At 30.7% G+C, this 11873-nt stretch overlaps 3 protein-coding genes across 3 annotated transcripts; all 3 read left to right on the top strand.

Annotated features, from left to right (window-relative positions):
• The first annotated feature begins 1338 nt into the window (after nucleotides 1-1338).
• LOC130962674 (probable WRKY transcription factor 48) lies at nucleotides 1339-1926 on the top strand. Its single transcript, XM_057888854.1, has 2 exons — nucleotides 1339-1436; nucleotides 1512-1926. Exons 1-2 carry the CDS (start codon nucleotides 1339-1341, stop codon nucleotides 1924-1926), a joined length of 513 nt encoding a protein of 170 aa, XP_057744837.1.
• Nucleotides 1927-5408: 3482 nt separating this feature from the next.
• On the top strand, nucleotides 5409-6099 carry LOC130962673 (WRKY transcription factor 68-like). The gene is made up of 2 exons (XM_057888853.1): nucleotides 5409-5569; nucleotides 5685-6099. The coding sequence occupies exons 1-2, from the start codon at nucleotides 5409-5411 to the stop codon at nucleotides 6097-6099; spliced, it is 576 nt and encodes a 191-aa protein (XP_057744836.1).
• Nucleotides 6100-8738: 2639 nt separating this feature from the next.
• Nucleotides 8739-10255, top strand: LOC130962672 (WRKY transcription factor 28-like). Its single transcript, XM_057888852.1, has 3 exons — nucleotides 8739-9202; nucleotides 9543-9725; nucleotides 9841-10255. The coding sequence occupies exons 1-3, from the start codon at nucleotides 8739-8741 to the stop codon at nucleotides 10253-10255; spliced, it is 1062 nt and encodes a 353-aa protein (XP_057744835.1).
• Nucleotides 10256-11873: the final 1618 nt, after the last annotated feature.

Here is an 11873-nt window from a genome sequence, read left to right as displayed (position 1 = left end):
CTCAAAGATAAGATAAGATAACTAACTTATCTCAAGAAAGGTCACTCTACACTACTATAAATATACTGGAGCACCCAGGTATAACTCATACTCTGATTCTACAAAAAAAACCTGCCTAAAGCACGTGCTAACTTAAGCATAGGAGTCTCTTACAGGTACCACCACCCTCCGATGACGAAGGATCAGCAGCATTTCCAACTCTACCAGGTCGGACATAGCCGCACCGACCAGGACATAAGATGTCGTCCGAGATCGACCTTTAGTTTTAGGTAACCCTCGGAATAGTCACCGATCTGAGAAAAATAAAAAAAAATAAAAGGAGAGTTGACACAGTGTTAGAAATGTAATAGTATGTACAAGAATAGAATCATAGGATGGCTGAATCAGTATCAATAATAAAATAATTCAATGGAAGAACAGAATACATCATTATTTTCTCCCCTATCTCCACCGCGACCACCAACTTTATTGTCTATACCCCCTACCATCACCCAAGATTTCCAATTTTTCTATGATACCTTCTTTGGAAAGTCACTTTCTGGCTTGGTAAACGCTGGAGACTTTAGTCCTTCCTTATATGAGTGGTTAGACATAGCTGAAGAAGATGCCTCGCCAACCGAAATGCCAATAAAGCATCCTCTTCCTTCCCTGTCTCTATACGTAGTTATTCTAGAATCTTTTGAAGTAGGTGCATAGTCACAAAATCCAGTGCTTTCCATAATCCCATCCAATCCTGAAGTGGTCGTTTCTAACAATAACATCACCAACAACAGAGCTGGAGGGCCTAAACGTTCAGTGGAATCAATTGTTGTTGGAAATGGAAATCCGAGAGGCGATGAACCAGATGATGAAGAAGATAATATTATAACTAGGTAAGAAGAAAAAAAAATAATAGTAACAGTACTGAAAAAAAACAAATAATACAATTAAATGACTATTATTTTCCTTGTTTACTCTTTCTAATGGTATACTTTTTGCTGTTATGATTTAATCTTCCATTTGAAAATTTTCACCACTTTTATTTATTGTTGTAACAGATGTTTTTTGAAAAATATCAAATAATAAAAAAGAAAAAATGAGAAAAAAATTTGTTATAGAAAGAGAGAAGGCCAGGAAAGGGTTCATCATACATAGCATGATGAGTGAGAAATAAAAACCTTAGAATATGGGGTCTTTGTACTAATATTTTCTTTTTTGCTCTCTGTTTTCTTAGGTTGAAACTTTGAGCATCGACGCTGGCATCGGTTGCTGATACCATGAGGATGAACAACAAAAGGAATAAAAATAGTCTTTCAAAAATTACTTACTTGACAGAGAGCGAGTCTGAAAACCTCGAAGATGGTTATAAATGACGCAAGTACGGCAAAAAATCGCTCAAAAAGAGCCCTTTCCCAAGGTGATGATCTAACTACCACACTACTGCAGCAAAATCTGCGGTGTTGTTTAAAATATTAAATAAAGACACATGGATAGCTTTACCTCTAACAATACTGTTGTGGCTTCTTTTGCAGGAGCTACTATCGTTGCACTACAATTGGTTGTAATGCAAAGAAGAGAGTGGAGCGGTACATGGATGATCCCACCCATATACTAACCACCTATGTGGGTTTGCACGCTTATGATTTGCCACCAATCCTCCCTCCTCCATCAAGATCTTTCAACCTCTACAATAACTCCACCATAAACCCTAAACTTGGTAAAGGAAGCGGTGTACAAAAACTTATACTTTCAGATGCAAGTTCAGGTGCAAGGAAAAGAATGTACGCCAACAACACTATTACTAGTGTTAATGTTAGAACTGACAGTGATAGTTGTGTTAATGACGTTGGCTCGATTGAGGATATTGGTACCGGACTGCTTGAGGATATTGTTAATTTGTCATCAATAGCACCTCATTATCAACATCATCAACCAACATCTCTATAGCTGAAGAAAGTATAACAAATAATTCTTAGATATTCTCAACAGTCTTGTTTAATATTTTAGCCATTTTGAGTATTTTGAAATAGGCATAAAATAATTTCAGTGCTTTTCCTTTTTATCTTATCTTTTTCTTTATTGATTGTTAGGCAATAAAAAAAATCTATTGGCAATGTATTAAAATCATAGCCATTAGTTAACAATAAGAAATATAAAAAGGAAAGTTTAGAAGGTATAAACGTTTACATATTCAAAATAATTGTACATATATGATAATAGTTTGAATTTACTATTTAATTATCATAATTATGTGTATTGAGGTGTATTTATATTTGAAAATGGTCAAATCTTTAGATTAAATATTGTGTTTTAAAAGGTAACAAAACTGATGATATTTAATAGCAGCAATTAATGTTAAATTTTGTAAATTATAAGTATTATGAAATAAATTATATATGCGTGATATTTTTATTATTAAATTTTTTACATGAAAAACTTAAACTATTGTATTTTTTTATTTATTCTTACTTTAAAATAGTCAACATAGTACTAAATGTAGGGTTTATGAGAAATGGAATTCACGAAAGTATTTGTTAATAAATATAAACATAACAAAAATTATAGAAAATTTAAATAACTTAATTATTGATAAACAATTATTTCAATTAGTTTTTATCCATGTTTATAAAATAGTCAGATAAATTCAAATCTTAAGCATGATGTCAGAATGACCCTCAAACCAGGCTTAGTCAGCATGTGTACAATGATTAACAATAATTTTAAAACCGCCATGAATATCTATAGCTGGAATTTTATTTTTGATAGAGATCATTGTTCTTTGCATAATCAGTTTATAATGGGAACACTATGTACAACTATATCGGATTTATATATGTATCGTTTCTTTATATCTTGTAAATTTTCAAAATTGTATACACTTAGTCATTGCATCGAATTAAAGCCGATATGTTATGATGTATAAACATAGAAGCGGACACAGAGCATAATATAATATTGGAATCGCAGACATAGAAATGTTGAATTTTAATAATATATATATATATATATATATATATATATATAATTTCATTAAATGAATTATAATGATATTTTGGTATTCTATTAGTATTAAAATATAAATCCATTTTTTAGTTATTTTAATGTCTATTTTAATTATATAAAGTATTTGAAAATATATTTCTCTTAATAAATAATAATATGTATTATTTTTAAACTTATTTCAAAAATATATATTGGTATTTATGTTTGAAGAAATATTTTTTATGTTTTATTAAGATACAGTTGGACACGAAAGACACGTGTGTTAGATGAATGTCGGACGAGTGTTGTGTTCAAAATGTGTTTGGCATACATACATTGAAACTCAGCAAAGTGTTTGCAATTCATAGTTTATATACAAATTCTGGTATTCTATCTATTCACCCTCAGATCACTAAAACTCGCTTTTAAGCTAAGAGATACGCTCTTAGCATTCTGATGTGTAATCGACATGCTACTAACTTCAATTAACCAATTCAATTGAATAAGAATAATTGATCCGAGCAGCCTTCCATGTTAAATGACCTTTTAAGGGATTACGAAGAACATGGGATATTCAAACACCAACAAGTGGGACGAAGGTAGTCGTTCTCCTAATTATAAGAATCCTACACTCAAAAAAGAACTTGAGATGTTGTTGAGGTGGGGATTGACTGAATATTGATCTACGTTCTATCAATAATTCAATTGAATTACCATTATTTTCCTCGTTTACTCTTTCTAATAGTCTACTTTTCCCGGTTGTGATTTAGTCTTCGATTTGAAATTTTTACCACTATTATTTATCGTTGTAACAAATTTTATTTTAAAAAATATCAAATAAAATAAATAAAAAGGAAAAAAAAGTAGTTATAGAAAGAGAGAAGGCCACGAAAGGGTTCATCATAAACAAGATGATGAGTGAGAAACAAAAACCTTAGAATGTGAGGGTCTTTGTACTAATATATATATATATATATATATATATATATATATATATATATATATATATATATATATATATATATATTTTGCTATCTATTTTCTCAGGTTGAAACTTCGAGCATCTACGATGCCATCGATTGTAGATATCATGAGCATGAACAACAAAAGGAATACAAATAGTCTTTTAAAATTTGATTTCTTGACAGAGAAGGAATCTGAAAATCGTGAAGATGGTTATAAATGGTGCAAGTATGGCATAAAATCAATAAAAATAGCCCTTTTCAAATGGTGCAAGTTTCGGCAGATTCAATTCACAGATCAACATATAAAATTCATAATTAAAAATATTAAAATAAAAAATTGTACCTAATATTTTCTTATCATATTTCTATTTTTGATAAATTAAGATCATACATCATCACTGTTATTAACATAACAAAAAAAATTGTAAAAGAATAAAAATTGTAATTCCTAGAGTATCCCTTTCATGTATGGTAGCTCCCTTTTCTCTGTTTTTTCCTTAAGTAGTATAACAAAATTGCAACTAAGAGGCACCGATCTGAGAAAAATAAAAAAAAAATAAAGGGAGAGTTGACACAGTGTTAGAAATGTGATAATATGTACAAGAATAGAATCATAGGACGGTCAAATCAGTATCAATAGTAAAATAATTCATTTAAAGAACAGAATAAATAATTAGTTTCTCCCTTATCACCACCGCCACCACCATCTTTATTGTCTACACCTACCACCATTACCCAAGATTTTAGCTTTTTCAATGATACCTTCTCTGAAAAGTCACTTTCTGGCTTGGTAAACGTTGGAGACTTTGGTCCTTCCTTATATGAGTGGTTAGACATAGCTGAAGAAGATGCCCCGCCAACCGAAACGCCAATAAAGCATCCTCTTCCTTCTCTGTCTCCATATACATAGTTATTCTAGAATCTTCTGAAGTAGGTCCATAGTCACAAAATCCAGTACGTCCTTTACATAATCCCATCCAATCCTGAGGTGGTCGTTTCTAACAATAACATCACCAACACCAGAGCTGGAGGGCCTAAACGTTCAGTGGAATCAATTGTTGTTGGAAATGGAAATCTAAGACGCGATGAACCAGATGATGAAGAAGATAATATTATAACTAGGTAAGAAGAAAAAAATAATAGTAATAGTACTGAAAAAACAAATAATACAATTAAATGACATTTATTTTCCTTGTTTACTATTTCTAATGGTATACTCTTTGCTATTATGATTTAGTCTTCCATTTGAAAATTTTTACCACTTTTATTTATTGTTGTAACAGATGTTTTTTGAAAAATATCAAATAATAAAAAAGAAAAAACGAGAAAAAAATTTGTTATAGAAAGACAGAAGGCCAAGAAAGGGTTCATCATACATAACATGATGAGTGAGAAATAAAAACCTTAGAATATGGGGGTCTTTGTACTAATATTTTCTTTTTTGCTCTCTATTTTCTTAGGTTGAAACTTTGAGCGTCGACGATGGCATCGGTTGCTGATACCATAAGGATGAACAACAAAAGGAATAAAAATAATCTTTCAAAAATTACTTACTTGACAGAGAGCAAGTCTGAAAACCTCAAAGATGGTTATAAATGGCGCAAGTACGGCAAAAAATCACTCAAAAAGAGCCCTTTTCCAAGGTGATGATCTAACTACCATACTACCGCAACAAAATCTGCGGTGTTATTTAAAATATTAAATAAAGACACATGAATAGATTTCCCTATAACAATACTGTTGTGGCTTCTTTTGCAGGAGCTACTATTATTGCACTGCAATTGGTTGCAATGCAAAGAAGAGAGTAGAGCAGTACATGGATGATCCCACCCATGTACTAACCACCTATGTGCGTTTGCACGCTCACGATTTGACACCAATCCTCCCTCCTCCATCAAGATCTTTCAACCTCTACAATAACTCCACCGTAAGCCCCAAACTTGGTAAAGGAAGCGGTGTACAAAAACCTATACTTTCAGATACAAGTGCAGGTGCAAGAGAAAGAATGTATGCCAACAACGCTATTATTAGTGTTAATGTTAGAACTGACAGTGATAGTTGTGTTAATGACGTTGACTCGATTGAGGATATTGGTACCGGACTGCTTCAGGATATTATTAGTTTGTCATCAATAGCACCTCATTATCAACATCATCAACCAACATCTCTATAGCTGAAGAAAGTATAACAAATAATTCTTAGATATTCTCAAGAGTCTTGTTTAATATTTTAGCCATTTTGAGTATTTTGAAATAGGCAAAAAATAATTTCAGTATTTTTTCTTTTTGTCTTATCTTTTTCTTATTGATTGTTAGACAATAAAAAAAATCTAGTGGCAATGTATTATAATCATAGCCATTAATTAACAATAAGAAATATAAAAAGGAAAGTTTATAAGGTATAAACGTTTATATATTCAAAATAATTGTACATATATGATAATAGTTTGAATTTACTATTTAATTATCATAATTATGTGTATTGAGGTGTATTTATATTTGAAAATGGTCAAATCTTTTAGATTAAATATTGTGTTTTAAAAGGTATCAAAATTGATGATATTTAATAGCAGCAATTAATGTTAAATTTTGTAAATTATAAGTATTATGAAATAAATTATATATGCCTGATATTTTTATCATTAAATTTTTACATGAAAAACTTAAACTATTGTATATTTTTATTTATTCCTACTTTTAAATAGTCAACATAGTACTAAATGTAGGGTTTATGAGAAATGGATTTCACGAAAGTGTTTGTTAATAAATATAAACATAACAAAAATTATAGAAAATTTAAATTACTTAATTATTGATAAACAATTATTTCAATTAGTTTTTATCCATGTTTATAAAATAGTCAGATAAATTCAAATCTTAAGCATGATGTCAGAATGACCCTCAAACCAGGCTTAGTCAGCATGTGTACAATCATTAACAATAATTTTAAAACCGCCATGAATATCTATAGCTGGAATTTTCTTTTGGATAGAGATCATTGTTCTTTGCATAATCAGTTTATAATGGGAACACTATGTACAACTATATCGGATTTATATATGTATCGTATCTTTATATCTTGTAAATTTTCAAAATTGTATACACTTAGTCATTGCATCGAATTAAAGCCGATATGTTATGATGTATAAACATTGAAGCTGACACAGAGCATAATATAATATCGGACACGCAGACATAGAAATGTTGAATTGTTGAATTTTAATATTATATATATAAAATTTCATTAAATGAATTATAATAATATTTTGGTATTCTATTAGTATTAAAATATAAATCCATTTTTTAGTTATTTTAATGTCTATTTTTAATTATATAAAGTATTTGAAAATATATTTCTCTTAATAAATAATAATATGTATTATTTCTAAACTTATTTCAAAAATATATATTGGTATTTATGTTCGAAGAAATATTTTTTATGTTTTATTAAGACACAATTGGACACGAAAGACACGTGTGTTAGGTGAATGACAGATGAGTATCGTGTTCAAAATGTGTTTGACATATATACATTGAAACTCAGCAAAGTGTTTGCAATTCATAGTCTATATACAAATTCTGGTATTCTATCTATTCACCCTCAGATCACTAAAACTCGCTTTTAAGCTAAGGGGTACGCTTTTAGCACTCTGGTGTGTAATCGACATGCTGCTAACTTCAATTAATCAATTCAATTGAATAAGAATAATTGATCCGAGCGGCCTTCCATGTTAAATGACCTTTTAAGGGATTACGAAGAACAGGGGATATCCAAACACCAACAAGTGGGACGAAGGTAGTCGTTCCCCTAATTATAAGAATCCTACCCCCAAGAAAGAACTTGAGATGTTGCTGAGGTGGGGATTGACTGAATATTGATCGACGTTCTATCAATAATTCAATTGAATTACCATTATTTTTCTCATTTACTCTTTCTAATGGTCTACTTTTTCCAGTTGTGATTTAGTCTTCCATTTGAATTTTTCCACCACTGTTATTTATCGTTGTAACAAATTTTATTTTAAAAAATATCAAATAATAAAAAAATAAAAAAGGAAAAAAAAGTAGTTATAAAAAGAGAGAAGGCCACGAAAGGGATCATCATACACAAGATGATGAGTGAGAAACAAAAACCTTAGAATATGAGGGTCTTTGCACTAATATATATATATATATATATATATATATATATATATATATATATATATATATATATATATATATTTGCTATCTATTTTCTCAGGTTGAAACTTCGAGCATCTACGATGCCATCAATTGTAGATATCATGAGCATGAACAACAAAAGGAATACAAATAGTCTTTTAAAATTTGCTTTCTTGACAGAGAGGGAATCTAAAAACCTTGAAGATGGTTATATATGGTCCAAGTATGGAAAAAAATCACTAAAAATAGCCCTTTTCAAATGGTGCAAGTTTCGGCAGATTCAATTCACAGATTAACATATCAAATTCATAATTAAAAATATTAAAATAAAAAATAGTACCTAATATTTTCTTATCATATTTCAGTTTTTGATAACTTAAGAACATACATCATCACTGTTATTAACATAACAACAAAAAAAATTGTAAAAGAATAAAAATTGTAATTCCTAGAGTATCTCTTTCATGTTTGGTAGCTCCCCTCTCTCTGCTTTTCCTTAAGTAGTATAACAAAATTGTAACTAAGAGGCACCGATCTGAGAAAAATAAAAAAAATAAAGGGTGAGTTGACACAGTATTAGAAATGTGATAGTATGTACAAGAATATAATTATAGGACGGTCAAATCAGTATCAATAATAAAATAATTCAATGGAAGAACAGAATACATCATTACTTTCTCCCCTATCACCACCGCCACTACCATCTTTGTTGTCTACACCTACCACCATGACTCAAGATTTCAGCTTTTTCAATGATACCTTCTCTGAAAAGTCACTTTCTGGCTTGGTAAATGTTGGAGACTTTGGTCCTTCCTTATATGAGTGGTTAGACATAGCTGAAAAAGATGCCCCGTCAACCGAAACGCCAATAAAGCATCCTCTTCCTTCTCTGTCTCCATACGTAGTTATTCTAGAATCTTCTGAAGTAGGTGCAAAGTCACAAAATTCAGTCCTTTCCATAATCCCATCCAATCGTGACGTGGTCGTTTCTAACAATAACATCACCAACAACAGAGTTGGAGGGCCTAAACGTTCATTAGAATCAATTGTTGGTGGAAATGGAAATCTGAGAGATGATGAACCAGATGAAGAAGAAGATAATATTATAACTAGGTAAGAAGAAAAAAAAATAATAGTAATAGTACTGAAAAATACAAATAATACAATTAAATGACTATCATTTTCCTTGTTTACTCTTTCTAATGTTATACTTTTTGCTGTTATAATTTAGTCTTCCATTTGAAAATTTTCACCACTTTTATTTATTTCTGTAACATATGGTTTTTGAAAAAATCAAATAATAAAAAAGAAAACACGAGAAAAAAATTTGTTATAGAAAGAGAGAAGTCCAGGAAATGGTTCATCATACATAGCATGATGAGTGAGAAATAAAAACCTTAGAATATGGGGGTCTTTGTACTAATATTTTCTTTTTGGCTCTCTGTTTTCTTAGGTTGAAACTTCGAGCATCGACGATGGCATCGGTTACCGATACCATGAGGATGAACAACAAAAGGAGTAAAAAAAATCTTTCAAAAATGACTTACTTGACAGAGAGCGAGTCTGAAAACTTCGAAGATGGTTATAAATGGTGCAAGTACGGCAAAAAATCACTCAAAAAGAGCCCTTTCCCAAGGTGATGATCTAACTACCATACTACCGCAGCAAAATCTGCGGTGTTGTTTAAAATATTAAATAAAGACACATGAATGGCTTTACCTCTAACAATACTGTTGTGGTTTCTTTTGCAGGAGCTACTATCGTTGCACTGCAATTGGTTGCAATGCGAAGAAGAGAGTGGAGCGGTACATGGATGATCCCACCCATGTTCTAACCACCTATGTGGGTTTGCACGCTCATGATTTGCCACCAATCCTCCCTCCTCCATCAAGATCTTTTAACCTCTACAATAACTCCATTGTAAGCCCCAAACTTGGTAAAGGAAGCGGTGTACAAAAACCTGTACTTTCAGATGCAAGTGCAGGTGCAAGGGAAAAAATGCATGCCAATAACACTATTACTAGTGTTAATGTTAGAACTGACAGTGATAGTTGTGTTAATGACGTTGGCTCGATTGAGGATATTGGTACCGGACTGCTTGAGGATATTGTTAATTTGTCATCAATAGCACTTCATTATCAACATCATCAACCAACATCTCTATAGCGGAAGAAAGTATAACAAATAATTTTTAGATATTCTCAACAGTCTTATTTAATATTTTAGCCATTTTGAGTATTTTGAAATAGGCAAACAATAATTTTAGTGCTTTTCCTTTTTGTCATATCTTTTTCTTTATTGATTGTTAGGCAATAAAAACAATCTAGTGGAAATGTATTATAATCATAGCCATTAATTAGCAATAAGAAACATAAAAAGGAAAGTTTATAAGGTATATATGCTTACATATTCAAAATAATTGTATATATATGATAATAGTTTGAATTTACTATTTAATTATCATAATTATGTGTATTGAGGTGTATTTATATTTGAAAATGGTCAAATCTTTAGATTAAATATTTTGTTTTAAAAGGTAACAAAATTGATGATATTTAATAGCAGCAATTAATGTAAAATTTTGTAAATTATAAGTATTATAAAATAAATTATATATGCCTGGTATTTTATCATTAAATTTTTTACATGAAAAACTTAAACTATTGAATATTTTTATTTATTCCTACTTTAAAATAGTCAACATAGTACTAAATTTTGGGTTTCTGAGAAATGGAATTCACGAAAGTATTTGTTAATAAATATAAACATCACAAAAATTATAGAAAAGCGGTAGGGCAGTAGGAGTCAAGGCAATAGGATCCGTAGACGGAAATGGCCTAAGTTGGAAGGCTTATTTGAAAAAAAATTTCTCATCACACCACACGGTACTTAAATGAAACTTAAACCGTATCTCTTGTAGCCAAACAAATTGAGCCTCTTCTTTGGAAGTCTCTACTAACCTTAGCTCCAAGCCTCACCAAAACTCCTCAAGCAACACCAATCTCCCATTTGTGGACCAAAATCACCAAATACACTAACATAACCAATTTTACATATATACATTCACCAAATACACTAACAACAACCTCAACTCATCATCAGATTTCATTCCCTAAATTTTATCATTAACTATCATCCCCTCTCAAGCCTTCTAAGTCACCACTAGTATAGTATTCCGCCCGCTTACCCACAACTACAGAAACCTAAGTTTTCATCTTCTAACTCATACAGAAATTACTAATTTAGCTCATTAACCCATCTCTATTAGTCTTAAGGTCTAATTACTAGTTAGCAACCTTAAACAGTAGATAAAGAAGTTTGGAAAGCTAGAGAACCCTTGAAAAACGAAGAAAAATAAATTTTCAGCAAAACAGGGTGTATGCATACGCATGCATTATGTATGTGTATGCATACATACATTTTGGCCCATTTTGCGTACGAATACACATGTATGCATACGCATAGGTGTCAAACAGAATAGCACTCTTGCGTATGGGGTATTCGTGTACGCATGCATTCCCAGACTTAGAAAATTTTACAAAGTTACAGAAATTAGTTTTAAACACCAACTTTAAACGTTCATAACTTCCTCTACAAAAATTCTTTTTCACCAAACTTTATATCAATTTGAATATCTTTGAATGAACTTTAATTTAAGATAAATTTCAACCAATTTCAAAAACTGAGGCTCAAGTTATGATCCGTCAAAGTTCACCAAAAACTTTTTTTTTACCAAAGAAGACAATTCTCAAATTTTCCAAAACTTCCAAACCCAACCAACTCA

Source organism: Arachis stenosperma, chromosome 2 (genome assembly GCF_014773155.1).
Source record: "Arachis stenosperma cultivar V10309 chromosome 2, arast.V10309.gnm1.PFL2, whole genome shotgun sequence".
Classification (NCBI taxonomy): Eukaryota; Viridiplantae; Streptophyta; class Magnoliopsida; order Fabales; family Fabaceae; genus Arachis; species Arachis stenosperma.
This window is presented reverse-complemented; position numbering and strand designations above follow the sequence as displayed.

What these genes read in the sequence shown, in the direction of transcription:
- LOC130962674 (XM_057888854.1), top strand. Translation starts at nt 1,339, where the DNA reads ATGGTTATAAATGACGCAAGTACGGCAAAAAATCGCTCAAAAAGAGCC. An exon ending in CTACTGCAGCAAAATCTGCG is followed by an intron (nt 1,437 to 1,511) that starts GTGTTGTTTAAA and finishes CTTCTTTTGCAG; the next exon opens with GAGCTACTATCGTTGCACTA.
- LOC130962673 (XM_057888853.1), top strand. Translation starts at nt 5,409, where the DNA reads ATGGCATCGGTTGCTGATACCATAAGGATGAACAACAAAAGGAATAAA. An exon ending in AAAAAGAGCCCTTTTCCAAG is followed by an intron (nt 5,570 to 5,684) that starts GTGATGATCTAA and finishes CTTCTTTTGCAG; the next exon opens with GAGCTACTATTATTGCACTG.
- LOC130962672 (XM_057888852.1), top strand. Translation starts at nt 8,739, where the DNA reads ATGGAAGAACAGAATACATCATTACTTTCTCCCCTATCACCACCGCCA. An exon ending in GAAGATAATATTATAACTAG is followed by an intron (nt 9,203 to 9,542) that starts GTAAGAAGAAAA and finishes CTGTTTTCTTAG; the next exon opens with GTTGAAACTTCGAGCATCGA. An exon ending in AAAAAGAGCCCTTTCCCAAG is followed by an intron (nt 9,726 to 9,840) that starts GTGATGATCTAA and finishes TTTCTTTTGCAG; the next exon opens with GAGCTACTATCGTTGCACTG.